At 33.6% G+C, this 25,430-nt stretch overlaps 2 protein-coding genes across 2 annotated transcripts; both read right to left on the reverse strand.

Moving 5' to 3' along the window:
- Window positions 1–1,978: 1,978 nt before the first annotated feature.
- LOC121237140 (UV-B-induced protein At3g17800, chloroplastic) lies at window positions 1,979–9,537 on the reverse strand. The gene is made up of 3 exons (XM_041133739.1): window positions 9,299–9,537; window positions 7,492–7,763; window positions 1,979–3,003 (listed from the first exon to the last, which is right to left on the reverse strand). Exons 1-3 carry the CDS (start codon window positions 9,428–9,430, stop codon window positions 2,184–2,186), a joined length of 1,224 nt encoding a protein of 407 aa, XP_040989673.1. The 5' UTR covers window positions 9,431–9,537; the 3' UTR covers window positions 1,979–2,183.
- Window positions 9,538–11,240: 1,703 nt separating this feature from the next.
- Window positions 11,241–19,681, reverse strand: LOC121237141 (bZIP transcription factor 16). Its single transcript, XM_041133740.1, has 13 exons — window positions 19,354–19,681; window positions 18,767–18,890; window positions 18,611–18,667; window positions 18,451–18,525; window positions 17,456–17,545; window positions 17,292–17,351; window positions 17,020–17,192; window positions 16,335–16,389; window positions 13,740–13,782; window positions 13,335–13,624; window positions 12,218–12,295; window positions 11,994–12,119; window positions 11,241–11,664 (listed from the first exon to the last, which is right to left on the reverse strand). The coding sequence occupies exons 2-13, from the start codon at window positions 18,848–18,850 to the stop codon at window positions 11,566–11,568; spliced, it is 1,230 nt and encodes a 409-aa protein (XP_040989674.1). The 5' UTR covers window positions 18,851–18,890; window positions 19,354–19,681; the 3' UTR covers window positions 11,241–11,565.
- Between the last annotated feature and the right edge of the window lie 5,749 nt (window positions 19,682–25,430).

A 25,430-nucleotide genomic window follows, 5' to 3' on the forward strand; every position in this document is an offset into this window, starting at 1 on the left:
AATGGAAATTTGATCAATTCAATGGAAAATTAGATATGTCAAAAGGGAAGTAAATCATGTGGCACACCTTCTAGCAAAATCTGCAATCTTTCTATAGATTTTGATAGTGTTTATATGGAGGGTGCATGTTCCTGAATGTATTCAATCACTTGTAATTTCTTATGCAAATCAATGGATATCAGCCCTACTTTGTTAAAGAAAATGCATTCTTGTGCATATGGGTACACAAAATATGGCCACATTTTCTCACTCTAAAAATCGATTTTTGTTTTTTGTTTCACATGATGCATAAATCACATAGAAAAAATTTATTCATCATCTCAATTCTGATTATCTTCCCATCATCTCATGATGTGATATTAAATTATAAGTTTATAAGTGAAATGTAATAAATAATTTTCAATCACCTAATACCATTCAATCACCTAATACCATATCATAAGATGATAGAAGGATAATAAAAATTAAAATGATGAATAATATTATTCTTTTTCCTTAACAGATATATAGTGTAAGAATCATTAGTAAAATAACTCTATTTACATATATGTGTATTTGGTTACAATGGTCAATGAAAGCGACAATAACCTGTCCTATGACGTGGCATTTAAACAATTAGTAAAAATAAAAATAGGGTGGGGTTGGGTTGGGTTGGGCTTTTGGAATAAAACCAAGAGTTTGGTAAACAAGTGGCAGTAGGTGGGCATTATTGTCCATAGAAAAGAAAAGGTGAACAAACACCGGCGCGGGCGGGGGGGGGGGGGGGGGGGGGGGGGGGAGAGCCGGCTGGCGTGTAAGAGCAAGTCTCGTAATTATGTCGGGAGTTGAAGGGTAGTTTAGGAAATCCGTAGCCGTATTTGTGAGTGACGATCTTTAAAGAGTTAAAACCGTGTTCCGACACGAACGAAACGGCGACGTTAAATCAGGCCATGCTGTCTTTACTCTGGCCTTTGGTTTTCCCACTCTTTCTTCTTCTTATCCCTTGAAAATGGGTAGAAGAAAAGAAAAAATGAATACCCTGTCCTCCACCCTTTCCAATCTCCTGACCCCTTGCCATTCTCACGCGTTCCTACTTTATTAACGGGTTAATACTATTATTTATCTGTAAACAAGAACTTATCCGAGATAAGGATAGCATTTATTCTTATCCATTTCAAGGGAAATGGGGATGATCCTATTCTGATAGAATAATTACTACTCCCTAACAAATGGTTACCTTGTGGTTAAGTTTTCTAAAAGAAAAAAGTAGTTACATCCATAGCAGACCAAACTCAGTTTGAGATCCTTCAGAATTTATCTCAATTGGAATTGCACGAGTTAAGGTTCAATAGAGATAGACAATTTGACAACTCAGATAGAAAATTTCAAGAGACATTACCTATCCTAGAATTACTAAGATATTGTGCTTGTTTCTCTCAATGAAATGTCTATACTTGTGATATTCTATTTGATAAGTCACAAAAGTAGATAGTGTACGAGATCTATATTACTTGAGAAAAAAAAGTTCTTGTTTTTTATAACGTTCTAATGAGACTCCAACTATATCAACGACTAATCATTTTTTTATTTTTAGTATAGGTCATGTGGCTTGGATATTCTATTAAGGGGTTACAATACTACTATCTTTTTTCCCTATGCAATAGGCAGTGGAAGAGAAGGAGAAAAATTCCACACATCAGGGGGTCAGTTGCCAACATAATACCAACCCACATGATTAAATAGAAGAAAATTACACCCAATATCAGATACTATTATTGAAAGAAAAGCTAAGAATCACAGGGCCCAATATGAAAAAAATTATAAATATATATATATATATATATATTAATGAAAATAACTTGGCTTCCTATGAGAAAGAGGATAATGTCCAACTGGAGGGAGACAGAGAGGGGGAAACGAACCATTTTTTACATTTAATTCAAAAGACAGTCTCGCCTGTTTATAGGTATTACATGGAGGTAGAAAACTCTCCTTTGTATTTTTGCCTTCCCAGTTCATCCTGACTAATTCAAATAGTTTAGGCCAAGACTTTTGACTCGTTATGAGATTCTCTAAATTTTAATGTATTGGATGAACAAAGTATCTCTTGTAAATATTGGAAACCCATTAAATCATCCGCTATACATTACAAACTATACAGCCTCAGTGAGCATTAATAGATCTGAATGATACTGATACTGTTTCTAGCTTTTAAGAAAGTGGTACTTGGATTCGACATAGCTTTCTGCATCCCATAGGAATGATCCAAATGCAACTGCTTCCAAGACTAACATTGTCAATCCACTGAAAGTAATTCCAAGTACATCATCATTATATGTGTCGATTGAACCATCCTCAGCTATCCTGATGTCAGGCCTCCCAAACAGGGCTTGTGTCTGCTTTTCAATCAAAGAAATAGCTTCTTTCGATCTTATAGTAGCATATCTCTGAAGAGTCTCTGCGTCCAAGTACATAACATAGGATCTCAGTTGATACGATTTGCCCTCACCATCATCCATGAAACCTACCTTGTCACTCTCACCACCATCATTGGGTAAAACACGGATCAAGGAATCAGGATCCCAGAGCTGTTTTAATGGAGCAGGATCTTCGAAACTTACCCGGTCTTTACTAGAACCATCAGGAATGGTTTTCATCGTTCTTTCAAGCTGAAATCGCTCATCAACTCTTTTTAGAAAATACCCATACATTATTGAAGCAGCATACAGCTTTCCAAGTTTTATTTTGCTGATCTGAACAGTCGTATCAAGGGGGCCGACAACTCGTTCCCCAAGAACGAGAGATAAGTGGCTCTGTATCATCTCGTATGCTTCAGGAGAATGAACAGATTCTAGTTTCTGCTCTTGGTTTGGCCAAAAATCCACTCGGCCAGTAGGATCCAAAGTTTCTGATATCTTGGGGATCAGCAAAATGTCATTGTCCATAAATTTTTGTACAATTAAGCAGTATATTATCTCTTCTAGCGCCTTACGCCTTTCTTTCTCTCTCACTTCAGCAATTCTCCTAACATCCACAATTTTCGTTCAAATTAGTTACTTCATATTACCAGCAATTGAAGAATTAGTAGGAAGCCGTTGCAAATTATAAACAAAGGAAAAATACATACATGGATGCAAGCCAACAGATATGTAAAAGATGTGGATTGCTTTGATCTATTTTTATCAGCACTTTTTATGGTCAATGCATGCACCAAAATTCAGTATATTAAGCAAAAAGTGGTGCTGCTAGTGGAAGTGTCAATTATTTGGCAGTTCATGGGGAAGCCGTGAATAGTGTGGTTGTCTAATGCGAGTTATAAGGTGGTGGTGATGGGAACATAATTGCATTGATGATGGAGATACAGTAATGGTATTACTGTTAAGCAATTCATGGAGAGGCAAAAATGGGAATGATGCCCGTGTAGGTTGCAGTCTTAGCAAGGAATGCTGTCAATTTGAAGGGTAGCGATACAGTCGTTCAGAGACCGTAGGAATGGCATTTGTACTTATAATGGATAACACAGAGAACGTTTCTTCAATCTGGAGGTGCGGCAGTCAAGCAGCCATCACGTCAACTATCAGACTTGAATCTATACATACATTATGAGTGATGATTGAAAGCTGGGGAAGCGTGGTATTAATAATCCATATTGACGAAATCCCTCAAAAGAAGGGACACCATTAAATTCAACTACAACCATGACCCAAAGACAATACTGCATCTCAAACAACAATGACCTCAAGTTCTATTTATCCTCGGGATCATTTCATATATTAATTTATTGTTTTTCCTGTATTGATTATTTCTGGTCATCTCTTTGAGACTCCAGAAATTAGCATCACAATCAATATGTATGTATAGACACACTTATATTAGTTTGCTATACTTCCAGAAAGGAACCTGAAATCTATTAACCCTAATGCAATTCTACCGGTAACCTAAGAGAGCATTGGAATCTCCCGAAATATTAGCATATACCCATAAGAGTATACTTCATTCCCAAAATGACATCAGGTTCTTTCTAGTTGCCCGTAGATATTCAATCATATATGCTTTACTGTTTTTACCTGCATCTGTCACTTCCTAATGAAATTAAAACTAAGCATCTCAATAAATATGATATGCGTTTTTATACTGTTATAATCCAAAGTGTTCCCCAAGGCTTAAGTGCAAGCTTAAAAATTTGTGTAAGCTCTTGGACAACCTCCCATTGCAAGCAAGTTTTCAAGGATGAGTTCTACCTAAAGGTTTGTATCATTTGGTACCAGAGACAGCCACCACATCAAGTACGGGACCAAATGTAGCCCATTCAGTATGGAATTGATTCATTGAATGAGTTGCAAATTTGTGGTTGAGTCTCAGAGCATTGGCATTGGCTTTATCAAAATCATCTTCAAAATTTGATGAAAAGTACATGTTTTCCATAAATTCAAAACCTTCATATCCATAACTCTACATTGGATTAGCCATTGGATTCATCAAAATAATAATATAATATTATTTTGTTAATAATAATTTTTTTAATTTTTTTTTTCATATTTTGTAATTACACTAACCATATGTACATTAATAATTTAATTTGATACTTAAATTATTGTTTCCCAACTAATTTTTTACCTCAACCTAATTACCCAACAAACACATTTCACAAACTAATTTTCAATGGATTTTAGCAAAAACACCTCACAAAGCTGTCTGTAGCTTTTATTAGGAATAAAAAAAATGCTGGCAGTATCTGTAGCTTTTATCAGGAATAAAAAAAAATACCAAGGACGTCTTCCACACTTGCATGTGTATGTCTCCATAAGTATGAGCAAGAGGCTAAGTCACAATGCAGCTATTTGGGATTAAACTGGAATAAAAAATATATTTGGTTGATGAACAGTAACCCTTCAAATTTGAAGGAACCCATCCATTTACTGTAGCTCAAAACTTCTCACTCATCCTTTTAGCTAATCCAATGCAGCTATGTTTTGATGAAATTCATCATATTTTGCATTTGGCTAGGCTTTTGATGAAGCCAATGCTCTCAGAGGGGACATCCCAGAGACTAGATTAAAAATGTTTTGGTACCATGTATAAGTATAATGCTAACTCATTGAATGTTGATAAGTGAATGGAGCTGTCAAAAGAGAATGGGCTAGCATCAGGTGAGTATTGATAAAGTGAGTCTTTGTGGACGTTGGCTGTGGAGCAGATAGTATTGTTACGATCCAAGTGTCCCATGTGACTTAAATGCAAGCTTAACCATATGTATATAATAAGCTCCGGGGTACCTTCCCCTCGCAAGTCGGTTTTTAAGGGGAAGCTCTATCACATACCTCCATCAAGTACACTGCAACACATCATATTAATGCTAATGTTATTCTATCAATACCGGGCCCAATACTTTCGAATTTTAATTAGAGAAATGGAGGTCCTCAATAAAAATTGTGGAGAAGAGTAGAAGGGTTTGGATGTCTCTAGTTATGGGATGTAGCGGTATAAGGTGGCTGGTGGATACAGTGGAAGCCATGTTTCAAGAAAATCGGAATTCATCAAACACATGCGTGAAGGAAATAGAGCCTTCGTGGCTCAAAGATGCTCCAATGTACATGGCAGATTCTTATCTATAACTGAATATGGAGGAGGAGGTCAGCGGGGGGTTCTAGTCATTCAGGAAGGATATGAAGGTACAGGTTGGGAGAAATTTGTTGTCAAGTTGCGCAAATTCGCTGATCTTTTTCCTCGCAATCATGGAGATGGGGCATCAGGGAAAAGCCAACAGAATTTATCTGATCATGAGAACAACAATATGGGTTTGAAACAAAAAGACCCGAGCGCAACCATGGTGTTGAGGCGATCATATGAAGAAGCTCTAAATACGGGTCTTGCTTCGGTGAATCAATTTGCTAATAGGGGCAAGAAGGGAAGCAGTTAAAGGGGTTTGCAGCCTCTGCAGATTGTACATGGAAATATTCCAAGTCAGAAGGGGTTCGACTTGGATGGTTTGGGTCTTCCCAATGGCATGCACTGTATATTAAAAGAGATGCAAAACCAGCTTGCTGAGTTGAAGCCAGCAGTTGCTACGTTATCAGAAAAAATTGAAGGGCTAGGTGTGCTAAGAGGTGGTAATGGGTGCTGTAAGGCCCAATAAGGGCGAGCTTTGTGTGTTAAGTGATGGGCCGAATGCTAAAAAATAATAAATTAGATAAAGGAAAAAAGAAAGTTAGGTTTGGCCCGGTTTCAATATCTAGACCCAGGCGAGTGTGGAGGGCCAAAAGGAGAAGCGGGTCATCTATATTCGAAGTGGGTTCTACGTTAGGCATTGACGTGGAGACAACTGAAACGGACTGCCCCTCACCAAAGGTGACCCAAAAATTGCCGATGAGTTGCACAACCAATGCTCTTTTCGTTGAATCAACAGCACCCACGACAGAACCTGAGGTATTCCCAAGTTTTGGGGAGTTTCCACTAACCCCAAACTCCAAATGGCGACCAGGGTTCCACCACCCATGTCGGAGGGAACCAGTGTACCTATTCAAGCATCTTGCGGGTCAACACATAACTTTGGCCAAGGTGGTGACAACATCAATAGCGCTGTGGAGGAGACGCGAGTTTTAGGAACTGGTATGGAGGAAGGGACGGGGTTGTCATTGGTGCCTTGCAAGGTGGAATTTTTAGGGCCTAGTCCACAGTTCGGAGCGGAGTCTGCAGAAGATGTTTTCCCCTTGATATCTCTCCCACCAATTAGCAATATAGATAATTCATCATTGAATTGGGTTTTGGACAAGGTAAATGAGATACAACAGTGTGTGGGAATTACCTGTTGAGGACCAATTCATAGCACTACTCACTGCAATAGAGACGGGACATGTACTTGGCACAAAATCAAGATCTAAGAAGAGCAGAGAGCTAAAGCGTCTTACTTGGGCAATCGACTATGACAATAAGGGAGGTAGTTCAAGTCGAAGGAGGACCAGAGGGAAGACATAACCAATTGTATATTGTTAGTAGGACCAGTGTGTTGGGGAATTTACAGTGGCTTGGTATATGGGCAAAATATGGTTTGGTGGGGTAGGCATTGGTGCACTGGTGGTGGTTTGGGGTAGGTGCATTTTTTGGGCTTGGGCTAGGGCTTTGTTAGGTTCATTTTCCTAGATGGGTTTGTTGTTGGGCTAGGGCTTTGTAGGGTTTATTGTTCCTTGTATCTTTTTTGCACCCCAACTAGGTGTTTTATCTTGTATACGTTCAGCATACTTGGCTACACCTATTGGTATTAATAAATTTTTACTTATAAAAAAAATAATAATACCGGGCCCATTTCCTAGCACAGTTTTTGAAGTTTTTCATTGCATTGAAAATTTGAAATCCAAGCCCCAATTTAACATTAAAATATTAAGTGCTTCTTCTGAAGTCAAAAGGCTTATTTAAATTTATTTAAAGCCCAGACCTATAATGAAGACTTCTCATTAATTTGATCAGGTAACAATATAATATTAATTATTAGGGAGCAGAAACCACATAACTTACTTGTTGAGGAGATCTTCAGATGAAATTTCTTCTATCTGAGCATCTTTATGAGTTTGAAGGTTCTCAAGTTGCTGATCAATTGCTGCAGGCAGCAGATGAGGATGGGTTTGCAAAATTTGAACCAAAAGCTGGCCGACCGGGGATTCAAATTCAAGAGGAGCGACTGGCACTAACTCATCACTTGACTCCCCTAAGGCTTTCACGGCGAAGCCTCTTGCTCGAAATTTGTGCAGTCCAGTTCCAAGCTTGGGAATGCAAAATGAAGAACAGCTCTGGAAAAGAACGTATAATGCTTGAGACACAGAAAACAGGGTAGGAATGAAGAATGTCAAATACCCTGATACAACGCATGAATCTGCAAGCAGTATAGTAGGGAATTTTGCATGAAGGTTGCAACTCTCTCTAGAGTGGACCTTTGGATCGTGATTTATGATACCAATAAGAGTAAGAAATGGTCTAAAGTGTAAATATTTAACTCACAAATTCACTTGCTATTTTCTCTAACCCTCAAACTGGCAAGTGTTGAATCTAATGACTTTGCTTTGCTTTTGCCACTGTAGAACTACAATCTCATATAAATGAAGCACATAATATTTTTATCGTTAAACAATTAAGCCGCATCGTTTTATTAGGCCCAATTATATGAAAAACTTATGTTCTGAGGTCACTAAACCAAAAGTACATAAGAGATGAATTCCATCTCTTCATTTTCCTACCCAACATTTTATCAACAATAAAACAAGAAAATTTTGGTAGGGTGTTAGCATTCAACAAAATGCCTCATGTATTAGTTACGATACTCTTAACAGAATTTTATCATTCAATCAATATCTACATATTTTCCACTTCAAAATCACGATCAGTGTTTACATAGAATCCATATATAATAAGCAGTCAAACTTCCAGCAACCAGAGGCCAACTAGTGGATACATACGACAACATGTATAGGTAGAGGCAATTGATCTGGTCAATAGATATCACTTCTTGAAAACCTCTAGTCCAATTAAATTCATTGACAGATAGTCAACTTTTTATTTTTTATTATTTAGTTAAACGGGACTAGCCTAATCAGGAAAAGGAAAATCTTACTCGACACTATATTTATTTTGATGGTTACGTAAAACTTTTTATAAGTAAAATCAAAATGTATCAAGCACCAATAATTCACTACAGTGAAAAAAACTCTCTACCTTACTTTGATACATAAAAGGGTCATTACAAAATACTCAGGGTTTGCTTGGATGCTTTTCTCAAAAGAAAATAAGGGTTGCTTGGATACTGTCCTACCCTCAGCATTTTGTAGGAAGTAGCTCTCAAGATCGGACTCGCGCACTTGTGCTTGGCAACCAGATACTTTCCCATTGTACAGGACAACGGTGAAACGGAAACTCAAATAATAAATCAATTATACATTCAAAAATTAAGTATATGTAAAGGTAAAATGGTGTTAACAAAAAACAAATGAAAAACGTTCTTAAAGCGAGAGGGGCTAAAGATAAACCCAGATGGTAAATACTTTCCCTGCTAAAGAAAAAACTCGGTCGAAAAGCTTTCAAATCTTTCTTTCCTCTCGCTACCATTTCTCAGCAACCAAACAAACCATAGCCATCATTTCAATTTTCAGCAGTCCAACCGTAGACGTTTCCCCACTCCCAAAATAAAGAAATTAAACATCAAAGAAGAAATTACGTTGCTTTTCACTTTCCCAAGTTTTCTTACAAACCAAACGCAACGTAATGGATTCATAGTGTGCAGATTACCATGTATGAAAAACCGCAGGGAAAAACGATAGAGGAGCACATATACCTTGGGGAGTCCAGCAGAAAGGAAGTTCTTGGAATCGTAGAGCGTGTTCAAGTGCCTGAGTTCTGGAGACCTGAGACTAACCACCGATGGAAGTGCCACCAACACGTCGCTGATAGCTCCCGAAATCTGCATTCTTTAGGGTCCGAGGACTAGGGTTCTGAAACTCACCCACAGAGAGAGAGAGATTCAGATGGTCAGAGTTTTGGTGGTTAGAACAGTTGGTTTATTTCATCGCAAACTATCACGAATGCCATTTTCTGTTTTATTGTTCAATATTTTATTTTTTAGAAATAGTTTATTATTAAAATTCTACTATTTATGTTGTTTTTTAATAAATAAAAAAACCAAAACAGTGAAAACACCACATTAATTTAAAATAATATTTATAATTTTGGAACGTGCAGTTTCTACATACTTTTTAAAAAAAATAAATAAATAAATCTAATATTTATATAAAAAAATTAATTTTTTAATAATAACCTCACTCTTGTTTAGGAAAGTACACGAAAATTGTATACTCCAGTGTATATAACATTACCCTTTTTAGAAAAACAACGTTCATAATGGATATTAATGGGATAGATTAGGAGAATCACACGTCACTATTGGTCTTTAAAAGTTTCATAGTATTTGTCTAATTTGTTCTAATATGTCTTACTCTTTATTTATTAGAAAATTATTTATACAAAATAAAATAAAAATAATATTCTAAAGGTATGTTACCATTTAAAATATCTTAAATTACAATCATCCTCAGAACAATGGCTGTGATTTCTTTACATAAAACACATATCCATCTTAAAACATCGTTTTCAGAAAAATAAAGATTTTATTGAGGATATAAATAAGCATATCCCAAGTCCATGAAACATGTACAAGAACAACACGTAATTAGAATATAATAAAAATTCAACGTATAATCTGTATTTTATCCTATCCTATATTCCTATTCCTTCTAGAATTTGATAGGTTTTGGTGGTAAAAGTTAATTTTTCAATCTATAAATTATATAGGTTTGTTGGGTTGGTCGTGGCAAGATTTGTTGGGCTTGGACATTAATTTAAAAAAAAAAAAAAAAAAAAAAAAAAAAAAAAAAAAAAGAAGAAGAAGAAGAAGAAGAAGAAAGAAAGAAAGAAGCTTCTAGATGAATTTGAGATGGCAATTGATGTGTTGTCTCATTTAAGATGGTAATCTTATAGCCTTCATAACCGTAATCTTATAGCCTTCTAGGTTATGGAGTAGAGAGAAGAATAAAAATTAAAAAAAAAAAAAACCAACTCAAACATCACTTAGGCCTGATTTGGAGAGAGAAATGCTTCCACCTCATTTCATCTCATCTAAATATCCAAACACTTTTCAATTTTCAATTTTCAAACAATTCAAATACAGACACTTTTTAATTTCAAATTTTTAACTTTTTCATTTAATCATTACCTAATTATTACAACTTTTTAAAACTTTCAGAGAAAACATAAAAAAAAACAATTCAATTTTTTCAAATCTCAAAACAAAAATAATATTAAAAAATTATATTCTAACAATATTTTAACTTTATAATATTTTTATTCAATTTTTATCTCAATTTCCAACACCTCATCTCATATAATCTCAACTCAAATATCTCACTACTATTCACAAACTATTCACAACTCATCTCAACTCACTATCCAAACCAGGCCGTACTTTTTTTCCCTAATGCAAATAGTAATTTATGTTTTAGTGGACTAAGAAAGAATTTGATATTTCTTTTCAGATATAATCTGAGCACTAATGGGATGTATTCTTACTTCTTACCTCTCATGCAACTAAACCAACAATTAGGTCCACCATCGCCCTGCCATCAATCGCCATAAAGATGGTGAAACAAGAAGATTGCAAGACAACAAATAAAGGGAAGATTGGAAACTGCACAAGTGCATAAGTTGAACGTGAAAAAAATAAATAAGTAAAACCTAATTGAGTTCATTAATTCCATCCAAGTTACACTTTGATTAACCAATCTATTACAGGGTTAAGCGTGAATACCACCCTTTTAAAACAGTTACGGGTAGTGACACAAGTCTCACACTTTACACACCATCATGGGTCTTAAAATGTTAAAAGAGAAGCCAAATTATGAATGAGGAATGATATGAAATAAACAGATCCTAACACTATAAAAGGTCAACTATTATAGTTTAAACTACATTCTATTCCAAATAGGTTGCTAATTGGTTAGGTTATGCTCCTGGAAAGCAGCGTAAAGCGAGGTAGCTTCGTCCTAGTGACTACTCTGTTTGCCTAGTCTGTTGAGTGTCGCCACTCAAATGTTGGTCCTTCCTACCAGACCTTGGATCTTCATGCCCAGGAGCTTCCCCAAGTTTCTCCTGCAGAAACAAAATTTTAAAAACTGAGCGAGCAAGCAAATTTAAGCAAGCAGAAAGCTTATAGCTTTTAGAGGAAGAGAAGAAAGGGTAGGGACCGGGCGGGTGTGTCGATGTTAAAAGTAGTTAGACTCCATTGGCTTTTGTCAACTATGTTCTAAATGCTGCTCCTGCGATATATGGAATCCAAATGTCCATGTAGATATGAACTTCTACCATACTCCCGACGCTAATTCTTACAAACCAAACCAAGACTCAATTCTTACAACTAGGTGGATGTTGGTAAAGAGACCAAAGACACCCATTAAAACAAACCCAGACCCAACCATCACCTTGAGTGAGGCATTCTCTGCAAGAAGCTGGTCATACTCGCTCCTGATCCGGCTCACTTCTGATCTGAGACTGGCATTTTCTTCTTTCAAGGTTTCAGCACGCTGTGCAAGCTCATCACATTCCGCCTGACTCAAAAAACATGCACCCACAATCATTGAATTCATATATCAGTAAGTGATCCAAGGTAGCCAGAGAATAAACAATTAAAAGGGCACTTCCTTACCTGCTTGCGTAACCTGGATCGACGGGCTGATTCTCTATTTGATTGCTTCCTTCTCTGTCTCTTAAGCTCTCTTTCATCCTGAGTCCACATAAACAAGTCAAGTAAATATGCAGTATAACATACATATAATTGCTGAGGCTTTAGAAAAAGAGAATGTGTCGTGATGTGAACCAAAATTAGTCGCCATTCCATTTATGCCCAATTCATGACCAAGGATTTAATCAATAAATTGGGAAGAAATGAAGCGGGGAAGCTAAGCTGCACATTACATTTAACCAATCCTTAAATGTCAACCATTAAGCATTACATTTAACCAATCCTTAAATATCAACCATTAAGCATTACATTTAACCAACTTCAAAATCAAAGCTGTAACCTTATTTTAGAACTTCATTTCGAAGTAATGAACTAGTAACAAGACCAGGATAAATTTGCTGAAAAATTAACTTCCAATGAGCAAGTGAAAAACAAGAACAAGGACCAGAAAAAGGGATAGAGGTTGGTTTCCATAAGTTGGCAATCTCCTTCACTTAACACTAATTAAGATGATAAGGTATCATTTATATTTACTTCTCCAATATCTTCCTCCCATTGTTTACCTCTATAATATAAAAACAGGGGAAATATGACTTTTCAGGATGGTAAACAAGTGGGACTGACCAAAATTGGAGAGACGGCAACAGTACGACAAAGTAATTTGGTTTGTTTAGAAAATTCTACGAGCATAAGATGAAGCTGAATGAGTAAAGCAATGCAATATGCATGTCAGCTGCAGTTTAGCAGAGCATATCACCCTCAATGAGCAAATCACAAAGGATTTTATCGATGACTAAATGCTTTCTTCAGGCCTATTAGAGGTTGCTTAGTAAATGCAAATCACCAAAAACTAGTATATTAACAGGGTATTTAGAGAAAAAACAGTTGATTTGAGCAAGTCAGGTGAAGTGTAAATTAAACAATTCATCAACATCAGATTAGCGTTCACAGCCTATACAGGCTCATATTATTGATTGTGGATAGCCTGTAACACTCAATTAATGAGATCTTATTAGAGAACAGCCATGATTTAAGTAACTGAAGTGAAGTTGAATTCAGCAATTCATGAACTCAGATTAACCTGTATCCAAAGCTGTGACTGAACACTTTCCCGTGATCCAGTAACAACTCCTCCTGCAACAGGAGTAGGAGGAACCTTCCCACGCATTGCAGGTACGGCTGAGGAAGTTGGAGCACCCCAATAATCCATTCCAATATTTAGATTTGTGGTGGGACCAGCAACAGCTAAGGGAGGAGCAGCAGCACCTGACAACGGCACCATGGCCATTGCTTGATTCACAATTGTGTGAGGTGTATTTGGTCCTCCATTTTGAGGACCATGCACAGAATTGCCATTCTGAGATGCTTCAGCTGTAAAAGAACACAGGTTCTTCATCATCATATATTATTGAAGCTATAGAACAGCAGAACAAAAAAGGTAATAATAATTTGTGCTTCATTCTTTGATAATAGAAAATTATTGAACCTTCAAAAGAATCTTGCCCGCCCCCTGACTTCAGTTGTGAGTCCTATAAAACCAAATAAATTAAGATGCAAGACTTTTACTTTAACTGGAAAGGAAGAGAAGGGTACAAAAGGCAAAAAATAACTATTCAAGAGATTGCTCCAAGTGATGATGGCAGACATAAATATTAATCTGGACAAGTGACACGCCATCTTCAGTTAACCATTGGTAGAATGCATCTTTAGAAGCTCACTCTAGACTAACCATAAGGCAGGGAAGTCGAACAAAAACTTTAGATGATATTTTAACTCAGCATACACATAGAAAAAAATCAAAGGCTAGGTGTTTTCTTGTATACATCCAGTGTATTTGGTTACTCCTATTGATATATATATATATAATATCATTACTTATAAAAAAAAAAAAAAGAAAAAACTCAAGATTTTCAATAATATACTCAAAACTTTATTCTAGTCATTATCATTCTCGTTTATGCTTTCAGGTAAAAAGAGTGCTTAATTTGTGTTTGATTGTATATGCTTTGCCCCCTAATAACTAAGGAGACATTGTTATTGATTGGTGTTTATATGTGTAAGAAAAATGGGGATACCGTGGATGATTTACTTTTACATTGTGAGGTGGCCAAGATTTTGTGGGATGACATTTTTAACAGGATCGGAGTTGCATGGGAGCTGTCTAGAAGGGTGGTGGGTCATCTTGCATGCAGGAGAAGTCTTCTTGGCAAACCCCAAATTGCCTCTGTATGGAAAAATGATTCCCCTATGTCTCATGGGGTGTCTTTGGATGGGGAGAAATGAGCAGTTCTTTGAAGATCGGGAGCATTCTCTGGATGAGCTTAAAAGATTCTTCTAACACATTATTGTTTGAATTAATCTACTCAACCTCCGGTCTACTAAACACACACCACACACTGACATGACAGAACCCGGTTCGGCACCACATCACGGTTCTGCCCTTCTCCCTCACCCAGACAAAGTCCCTCCCCCCTTCTGCGAAGGGTCTTCTCCCTCACCCAGACAAAATTCCCCCACCCCCACTCGCCCTTCTCTGCGAAGGGTTTCTCCGTCACCCAGATGAAACCACGATTACCCCCCCCCCCCCCCACCACTTTCCCTTATCTGTGAAGGGTCACCTCTTGCAGGTTGCAAACTATTGCTGTGAGTGCACCCATTTGGCTTTGGCTGAGGAGATTGGAGCCAGACGAGTTAAGCAATGGAAAGATTGGGGAAAATCAGCAACTGCAGTTGGAGAAAACCTACGTTACGAGTTGTTTCCAAAAATTTGATGATGAAGTTGGAGGAAAAGTTGGTAGAGGCATTGATGAAAGCTCCGATGCTTTCTGACCCTGTTGCACCAGAAACTATTGGATCTACAGCTGTGGTTGCAGTAATCTGTTCATCCAATATCATAGTTGCTAACTGCGGTGATTCAAGAGTAGTCCTGTGTTGCTGGAAAGAACCCATGATTATGAACCAAAGTTCTCTTCCATGGAAACTAATCTTTTTTCATACTTTAATTTTATTTTTCCCAGCCAAACAGAGAAGATGAATATTCAAGGATTGAAGCAGTGGAACAACCATTGTGTCTTTGTGGTTCTTGCAATGTCAAGGTCCACCGATAGTCTACTTTACTTGGTTCATTAATCTGTATAAAGAAAATGTAAAATTTATTCTGAATTTTGATTTTTACAATTGGTTTAAAACGTGCGTTTCATTAAAATAAAAATTACAGCTCAGCTGGTGTGCGGAGGTTGAGCTACAGAGGGAGGTTGTGTAGAAGGATTCTTATTGTTTTGGGCTACTATTACTGACTTCAGTGGGATTAGTTTTCATGATTTTCTTGTATCCATTACTAGTTCCTAACTTGTAAATAGGTGTTCTCTTTGTATACTTTCTGTGTACTTGTGCTACACTTTTCTCTTCTATCAATAAAATTTTATTTTACCTATGAAAAAATAACAAGTCAAAGATGAAATATGAGTGGCAAAATGACTGAAAAATAAAAGTAAAATCGGTAGTCTGAAGGACTAGCAAAAATAAATACTACTGCAAAACTGCTCTCAATTATACACATGCTGCGACCACCAGGATGGGAAATCAGCAATCAATTCTAGCAAGGTTTTTGTGGTATAGATTAAAGGGGCATTAATGAGATAAGTGTTTGACCACGTGTCTGTCTTAGCAATAGTTAAAAAAAAATTTGACAAAATTTTTTTTTATAAGTATTAAAAAAAAATGATAAATAAAACAAGAAACGATGCCCAGCCACAAGGAATTTTTAACATTGTAATCGTTTGATGTTTTCTTGGTTCAAACCACTTGGGGGAATTTTCAACTCACTCGGCTGAAGCCTTACTATCAACTATTGGCGTTCAGCTCCATAGATCCATTTACACTGCTGAAGCCTCAACTTTACAAAGTTAAATGATAAGACCAAAGACCCACCTAGTGTCTTTGATTGATAATCAGCATACTAGTGTGTTTCAAAACGCCAGAATTTACCAACATGCACTCATGGCTACAACAAATGTGGCTCAAATAACATGTTGACAGCATACTGCGACAAAGTGAATGAAGTGAGTGACAAGGCACTTACACTCTGAGAATTTTCATCGCTTCCTTCACTTGTACCTTCACTACCACTCTCAGCACTGCAAGTCCCAAATTATTCCTCAACAGTTTAAGTACTTTGTAACAACATTAAATAATGATATTCAACATTGTTAATATACTCACAAAAATATGCAGCATCAGAACAAGATGATTTTTGTTAATAACGACAGTTCCATTAAGCATTATACTTAAAGAAACATGCATCATCACATCAACTGACGATTCTCAAGCCCAAAACCATCAATACTAAACTTTTTTTTTTTTTTTTATCAGTAAAAGATAGATATTATATATATGAAGGAAATAGGCATAGCCCCTGTACAAGGGAAGTATACATAGGAACTCCTAAATACATTCTAAAGATAAATTATCAATACTAAACTACTGAAAATATGAGAAGTATTAAATCAGTAATAATCATGAATTTTCGTGAAATGTATGGCAATCAAAATTTGAAAAGAAACAGTAGAGAGGTAAATTTGAAAAGGGGAGAGAGCTCCCCCACTCCCTTCATTTTCATCCAAAATCCCAAAAAGATTAAATGTAAAGCATTCACTAAATAATTGGCTTGGACCCTTAAACAGCAGTGAATAGTTAAAATCATCCAACTAACACTAGGCATAAAATGATCGTCAAAGATAATTCACAACCATTCAATCAATACACACCTTTTAGAATAAACTCCATTAGCAGATGCACCTGATGTTTTAGTGTGCTCATTATTCTTCCCCGTTATCATATTCAAACTGCCTAAACTTCCTTTTGATCTTTTGATGGGCAATTTTTCCTTCACCTCAGATGGTGGTCTAACATCTGCTTCCATGTTGCCAGGTGTATTTACCTAAGAGCAAATTCAAAAGTTACTCTTCATGTGCATAGACAGATGAAGGCATTTCCTTCTAGTATCAAGACATAAGACGCGATGGCATAGAAGACTTACAGAAGTCTCAGCCATGCCATTTGGAGAAGTCATAGCAAAAGGACTAAAAGGATAAGATCCCTGTTTGAGATTATTGAATACCAAACAGAGTTATTCACGTGCAGAACATGAGCATGTAGTGAGAATTTGAGACTGCAACTAAAGCACGATGCACGAGAAAATACCGGAGGCATAGATGGGTGAGCATATATGCCACCATGGGGATACATCGCCACGTATGGATGTGGAGGGGTGCCATAGGGAGGCATAATATGCTGCAAGCAAAACATTATATAACACTTGTTATTTCCAACCAGAACAAGCACGTGAAGAAACTTTCTGCAATGTTACCAAGATAGAGATGGAGGCTTCTATTTAAAGTAAAAGTAATTAAAATAAGTGTAAGGGGTGCCACTCGAGAACATAAGTCTACAAAATAGAGCACACAACAAAGATCAAAGATACTGGAAGAGCACAAAAATCTAGAAAATTATAAATATTGATGAGGGCATTAATAGGATAGCGAAAAAGTGACTTAAGAAAACAAAGCAGTACAGCCAAATGTCATCTCACAGTCCTTGAAACGTAAGGCCATCTGTTCTCTCCAAATGCACCACAATAAGCAAGAAGGGATCATGGCCTTGAGATAGAGGGATATATGCAAGCCATTAAAAGTGAACCAGGACCACAATGAAGCACATAAACTTTTCAAATGAGTTACATGTTTGCAATATTGACTTGTTCTAACACCAAAATGAAAACTGAACTAAAATAAGCTCAAAAGGGCAAGGGCAAATTAACATGCTCGGGCTCGCATACATGACCACACGAGTTCATCTCATCTAGAGCTTGAACCCGAGAACTTCCAAATCCCATAGTCAGCTCATAGCCTCATTCGCACCCCTAGATTAAAACATTGAAAAAGTGATGACTAATATAGGTTTTTTTTTATAAGTACTAATATAGGTTGCTAACATACTTTTATTTTTATACATGAGTATTTAAGTTGTTAACACGCAGCCACAACTTTCCATTCTTAGAAGTCTATAAACCAGTCTCAAAGGTCAATTATGCCACTCAAATTGTCCCATTCAATATTATGAGCAAAAGGTTCAATGATTGTAACCAAAATAAAAATTCTATAACGTCAATGCAGAAAAATCACACACAATCCATATACCTGAACCCCCCACATATATGGAGGAGCTTGGGGACTTGAAGCCAAGAACCCATGTGGAGGTATAGGAGAATATGCCTGTTAGGAAAAAAACACTACCATGTTAAAAAAATCCAAAACTGATATGAAACAAAGCTACCTTAATTAATTTTTTTCACTTAACCTGAAATCCTGACCAGTCAGGATTAACTGCACTAGTACCAGTATTCGACGAAGGCTCCTAAAAAAAATAAAAGATAAAAAGATAAAACCTTGACATTACATGAGAGTGAGACTGCCTCAAACTTAAAATGACAGGTTTAGAATTACTCAAGTAGACCTGCGTAGTAGTAGTAGTAGCAGCAGGAGGAGGCGTCTTCGGTTCCTTCTCTTTTGCCTGTTTATCAATCTCGCTGCTACCCATGTTACAGAATCACCACTTCACCAAAATTCCTCAAACCATGCTACAACATGAGAACCACCTATATCATTAGGAACTATCCTATATAATTAGGAACTATCTTCCTCTGGAACTTTCGTACCAAACAAACAAAACCACTCTAAATTAAATAATTCAAATAATGTGCTTCTGCGTCCGATAGTTCCCCGGGAAACCAGAGAAACATCAGTAACTATTCTCATTGATCACGATTGAATATCAAAACAGAGAAGAAAAAAGGAATCGCTCCCAGCAACCAAAACCCTAACATATTTTTCAAAATTTAAACGATTTCTATCTTTTCGCAAGTTTCCTCGGCAACCAAACAGATAATACGACAAGGGTTTGTCTACTACTACAAATCCCACTTTATTACAGATCAAAGCCCTACAATGAAACGAATGGAAAAAAAAAAAAAACGAATTTTTTACCTGCACGTAATTGCTATAGCTGAAATTAAACATGGAAAAACACAAAATTTAAATTACCGCTTTGAAACTCGGACCAGTTGCAACACTTTGCAGCTACAAGTGGTGAGGAAATCTGGAGATGAAGAACAGGGACACGGAGGCCAATTCGCGAAAAGGTCAGGTTATGATGGTAAGAACATGAGTATCCATTTTTTCCTTTTCAAAAAATAAAATAAAATCGTTCCTTTAGCTTGCCGGAACGAAGAATTAAGAGGAGAGATCAGAAATTAGGGTTTGTAGTTTTTGGGTCTGTGTCTGGGTCAGCGTTTGGTGTGTGTGGGGGAGGGAAGGGGGGGGGGCGCGAGGGTTCACGGCGTGGATTCTGTGGGTCGCCGTACGGTGTCGCTGTCCCGTGGAGATTTTTCCTTTTCTTTTTCTGTTCTTCTTCAGTAATGAAATCTCCATTTTACCCCTGTATGGTGGGTCCACCTCTAATGCAGAAAAATTACCCAGTGCTCTGAACTGTGACGTGTGTTATCAGCTTGCTAATTGATATTAAAATTTAATATTATGATTAAGATCAGGTTTGAATACAGAATTCATCACAATTAATTTTATTTAATTATTATAATTTTTTAAAAATTTTATATAAAATATAATAAATAATTTAATTATTTTAAATCTTAAAATAATAATAATAATAATAATAAATATTTAATTTAATTTTTAACTTTTATTTTATTCCAACTCATTCTCTAAACCTGTCATAATCCTTAAATATTATGAGATTTTATGATTTTGTAAGCAGCTAAATGTGAAAGTTTGTATATGGGTGAGATAGAGGATTAACGACTTTTTTTCGCCATTGGAGTTTGTAATCAGATAAATCTTATTTATTGTGGCTTTTATTATTATTCTCTTACTATTCTTTGACGTGATCCGTTAATAAATAAAATATAATAAATAATTTTTAATAATTTAAAAATAATATTAGATTATCCGGTGTACATTTTTATTTAAAAAAATTATACTCATCATTCTCTTATTATTTTTTGATATAATATTAGATAATAAGTTAACAAGTAAAACATAATAAGTAATTTTTAATTATTTAATATCGCATTATAAAATAATAAAAAAATAATAAATAACATTACCCTTTTATACTGGTGTGTATCATATACAAAAATGTCTATTCATGTAATGGCGTCGGGCACTGTAATAGTGCCAATAATTTAATAACACATAATGAAATAGTGAATAAATGTAAAAAGAAAGGTGGATTGCATTATTCTTTAATCCATCAGTGACTTTCACGTGAGGTGTATCTTTTTTAATATCGATCTAAATTTAAAAGAGCAATACTATTATGCCGCCCGAGCAGCACCATTCAGTGTTATGTTAGTTGTAAAATTAATTTTTTTTTTATTCACATTTTTTTAATATTTTTAAATATTTTTAAAAAATAAAAAAAAAAAAAGACATCAATATATTTTAAATCTCTTTCTTCATCATTCGGTAAAAAATCACCGCATGATTAAATCAAGCAATAAAATTTAAGCGGCATAGTAGACTTTTTCAATTTAAAAATCTTCAAGCTCGTAGAGAAGGTAAAGATTATCCTTGTGATAATTTAGATCATGAATTTACCATGTTACTGCATCCTTTGATCCGACAATAACAAATCATAAACTATGTTAGTTGTGAACCATTTTTTTTATTTTTTGCAAGTTCACCAATTTAAGGCAATATCTAAGTCGTAAATTAATATGTTAAATACAGTTTTAGAGTACGTAAATCTCAAATATTCAATTTGAAAAATATAGAAGATTCACTATTAAAAAATAATTTTTCATATTGATCTCAAATTTATTTAATTTTTTTATAAAATAAACAAATTTTACAAACTTTAAAATTGTAAATATCATATTTACCAATTAATATACCCACATTCAACAGAATCAACCTGCAATTCCTTTGTCTCAGCCCAGTTTGGTTACACAATATAGATCATCTCATTTATACTGCATAATAGTTTTCTCTATCCAAACACACTATATTTTATCTCTAAATTTTAAAAATATTCACTTAAATAAACAATAATAAACAGTAAATACCGACATTAAACAGTATATGAAAAGTGCAAAACTGACATAAACATTATGTGAACAGTGAGAACTGACAGTGACTTTTCGGCTTTCTAATCAATGGTGAGACTTACACATTTTTCAATTTCCAAAACTTAAAAACTATCTCATTTCATCTCGCTATCTAAATACATATTTTTTTTATAAATTATTTCATCTCATCTTAACTATAAAATTTCATTATTATTTAAAATATTTTATCTCATTTTAACTAAAATATTTAATCTCATCTCTTCTCTTATGAACTACGTAACCAAACGGCGTTCTCGGTCTCCTTTGGGCTTTCACACGATTGTCCTCTTGCATAAAGCATGTTTGGGCCAAAAAGCACGATATTCAAAAAATTAATAATAATAAAATCAAATCCATAAATAATTTGCATATCAATTTCTTATCCAATCATTATAATAATTATAACTTAATACCATATTTTCTTATACAATTATTATTTATCTCACAAAACGATAGTCTTATAAATTTAAAGAAATAATATTTATAATCATGGAGTATATAAACATCATATAATTCATTTATAAAAAATAAATATATATGATATCTATCTATATGACAAAAAAAATATTTTTTTTAATAGTAAATCTCACTATTTTTTAAAAAGATTATATGACGTTTGTACACTCTACAATTGTATCAAACATTACTAATAAACTTAATCAGCATTTAACATGTGTGAAATAAATAGACTAGTTTATTATTTAACCCTTCAACTTACATTGATTCTTTGAGAGTTATGTCTTAAATTTTTTTTTTATTTTTTGAAAAAATGTCTTAAATAAATATGACTTGGCAAGCTTTCGACATTAACGTGGCTCCTCCAGGGGATATATGCCGATGTTTTTATCATTCATGGTATGTGTATTTTCACGAGGCTTTAGTTTTTGGACTTTTGTAATTGTTAAAACCTTTTTATTACATATACGGTGTTACTCACTCAAAAATAATGGGTGATAAATAAAATTTGGAGATGCTGTCTCTTTTTATTTTCTTTTGTAATATTGACTACTCCATTTGGATTGAGAGACGGGATAAGATAAATTTAAATAATTTGTGAAAAGTAATGAAATTTGTGACTTAAAATTTGTAAATAGTAATGAGATTATCTCAACTCACCTCTCAATCTAAACTGGTTTCAAAAATTTTTAAACTATATTCCAATTTTACATAACAAATCTACAAGGCATCAAATAGATATATATATATATATATATATGATTTTGAAAAAAAAAGGAGATTCGCCATTTATCTATATTTTAAAAGTACTATTATTTTAAAACTTTTACACCACATACTGTTTATATGACATAGTTTGAAATTCAAATGATAATATTTGATTTGTAAAATTGAAATTTTAAAACTTTTATTTAAAATCAAATTATGACATAAATAGTGAGTGTTGTAGATGAATGAGAATATAATAATTCATCTTTTAAACATAAAATAATTAATATATGAAAATGTTATTCTAATCACTTGTTTGAATAACGGCCAATGGAAAGTTGCAAAATCAAAATATTAAGTTATAGTACTCTTGTGCATCCAAATAAAAATATATGTCAAAATAATTATTAGTACAACCATAACTTTGAAGTGTCGTTTAAATAGTGAATTGAGATGAAAGTTGAAAGTTAAATAAAATATTATTAAAATATTATTTTTAATATTATTATTATTTTGGAAATTGAAAATTAAAAATTATTTATTATATTTTGTATAGAAAATTGAAAAAATTATAATGATTAAATAAAATGAAACACTTACTATCCAAACGGGACCTACTAGTCTCGTACTTTTACAAAATTCTTGAGATATATACATTCCCTCTTTAAAAAAAAAAAAAAGAAAAAGAAAATTTCAAATCTCACTCAAACATATTTCCTCTTACCATTTTTCAAAGAGTTATGTTATTTATCATCCTAACATGCCATATACTACACTTATTTTTATTTATTTTTGAATAATTCTACTTATCATCCACACATATCACACACCACCCATATTTTATTTTTTATTTTTTATTTTTCCAATAACAAATATGCGGTGTATGAATGATAAGCATAATAACTTAATTAGTTTAACAAGAATAAGGGCTAGTTTGGATTTTAAATCTATCTCAACTCATCTTATCTAATAATTACAACTTTATTAAATTATAATACAAAATATAATAAACAATTCAACATTTTCAAATCTCATAATAATAATATTATTAAAAAATAATATTCTAACAATATTTTATTCAACTTTTAACTTTAATCTCAATTCAAATCAGTTCAACATCCAAATGCAACATAAAATAAAATAAAAAATATTAAAATATGTAAAATGTGGTGTGAGATGATGAGTATTATCCTTTTTTTCTTTTTTCTTTTTATTTTTCATAAACTAATTGGTTTTTTTCTATTCATCACTTATGTACCACACATTTGATAAGATAACAAAATTAAAAAATTATGTGTAATATGAGGATGATCAGTATAATTTTTCATTTTCAAATAGTAGTACTACTATAGCTCTCCCAAAAATTTAAAACACAAACTTATGGTTTCACCCCTATACATTTTATATTTTCAGACGCCATTATTTATATATATATATATATATATATATCTATTTAATAAGCCGCATGGCACCATCAATAGAACAAGGTGAGCGATATAACTGAAGTCTTGATAAGAAATTGGATTAATCATCATGGATTCTGGTTAGATTTTGATAGTGAGTTGATATATGATGAGTTGATATAAAAGTTGAAAGTTTAATAAAATATTGTTAAAATATTATTTTTTAATATTATTATTGTTTTGATATTTAAAAAAATTAAATTGTTTATTATATTTTGTGAGGAGATTTGAAAAAGTTGTAATGATTAGATGAGATGTGATTAGTTGAGATCTATTTTGAATCCAAACGGGGCCTTCCAATCACACATATTAATTGAGTAATTCTACGTATAACCGTGAAGTGCGTAAACGCCGTGTAATCGCTTTGAAAAAGAGTGAGGTCCACTATTGAAAAATTAATTTTTTTCATGTGGGTTTTATATTTTATTCACTTTGTTCAAAACGATTATGTGGTGGTTGCATAATTGATAGTTGTAAATATTTTCCCTCATATTAATATGAATTAATGATACACATACTATATTTTTATAATTATTTTCTACAATATTTGATGAAAGAAAAAATGTTACAGTCGTAAAAATATCTTATAAAAATAAATTCATAAATATATATGATTTCATATAATACGTTATATATAATTTATAATAAAAATAACTTTATAATCTAACGTATTATATAAATCTATGTGAATTTATAAATTTAATTTTGTGAGATCTTTTTAAGATTAAAATATTTCACTGTCACGTTAACATATTGTAAAATAATTGTATCTTATTATCCATTAGTATAAAACTTTTAAGTAGTTGAAAGTGATAAAATTCTCAAATATATTAACAAATAAATTTATAAATATAATTATTACCACGTCAAATGCGTTGCTGATGTGACAGCCTATCATATTACTTATTCACTAAACATAAAAATTATGGATATTTTAACCTATAAAAATTATAATTAGCAGTCTTATACTGTATATCTATTTTTATTTTTTATTATTATTTTATTTCAATAAGTGTATAATATAAAATTGTTGAGTAGAATAATTCTTTATCTTATTTTAATTACAAATTTAAAATAAAAAAATTGTACTCAACAATATGTGGTGTAGAGCCAAATAACTATAGAAAAATTATTTTCATCATATTATATATAATTTTTTAATTTTTTTCTTATCGAATATGTAGTATATAGATAATAAATAAAAAAACTTAATTAATCTAAGAAGAACAAAATTAATTTTTTTTAAAAATAAAATAAAAATAAATTCAGTGTATAAAGTGTTGGATTAGGAGTAGATAAATAATGAATAATACTACGTACAATCTTTAAATGATAATTACATTGTAAATTTAGTTAATTTTATCTTTAA

The sequence above is a fragment of the Juglans microcarpa x Juglans regia genome, chromosome 6S (genome assembly GCF_004785595.1).
Source record: "Juglans microcarpa x Juglans regia isolate MS1-56 chromosome 6S, Jm3101_v1.0, whole genome shotgun sequence".
Classification (NCBI taxonomy): Eukaryota; Viridiplantae; Streptophyta; class Magnoliopsida; order Fagales; family Juglandaceae; genus Juglans; species Juglans microcarpa x Juglans regia.

Excerpts from the sequence above, each read along its gene's own strand:
- LOC121237141 (XM_041133740.1), bottom strand. The coding sequence starts at position 18,850 with ATGGGTAGCAGCGAGATTGATAAACAGGCAAAAGAGAAGGAACCGAAG. Across the intron at positions 17,193-17,291 it reads ATGGCATGGCTGAGACTTCT|GTAAATACACCTGGCAACAT; the intron begins GTAAGTCTTCTA and ends ATTTGCTCTTAG. Across the intron at positions 13,625-13,739 it reads CGGGCAAGATTCTTTTGAAG|CTGAAGCATCTCAGAATGGC; the intron begins GTTCAATAATTT and ends GTTCTTTTACAG.
- LOC121237140 (XM_041133739.1), bottom strand. The coding sequence starts at position 9,430 with ATGCAGATTTCGGGAGCTATCAGCGACGTGTTGGTGGCACTTCCATCG. Across the intron at positions 7,764-9,298 it reads TTTCTGCTGGACTCCCCAAG|AGCTGTTCTTCATTTTGCAT; the intron begins GTATATGTGCTC and ends GTTCTTTTCCAG. Across the intron at positions 3,004-7,491 it reads TCTGAAGATCTCCTCAACAA|GAGAATTGCTGAAGTGAGAG; the intron begins GTAAGTTATGTG and ends TGTGGATGTTAG.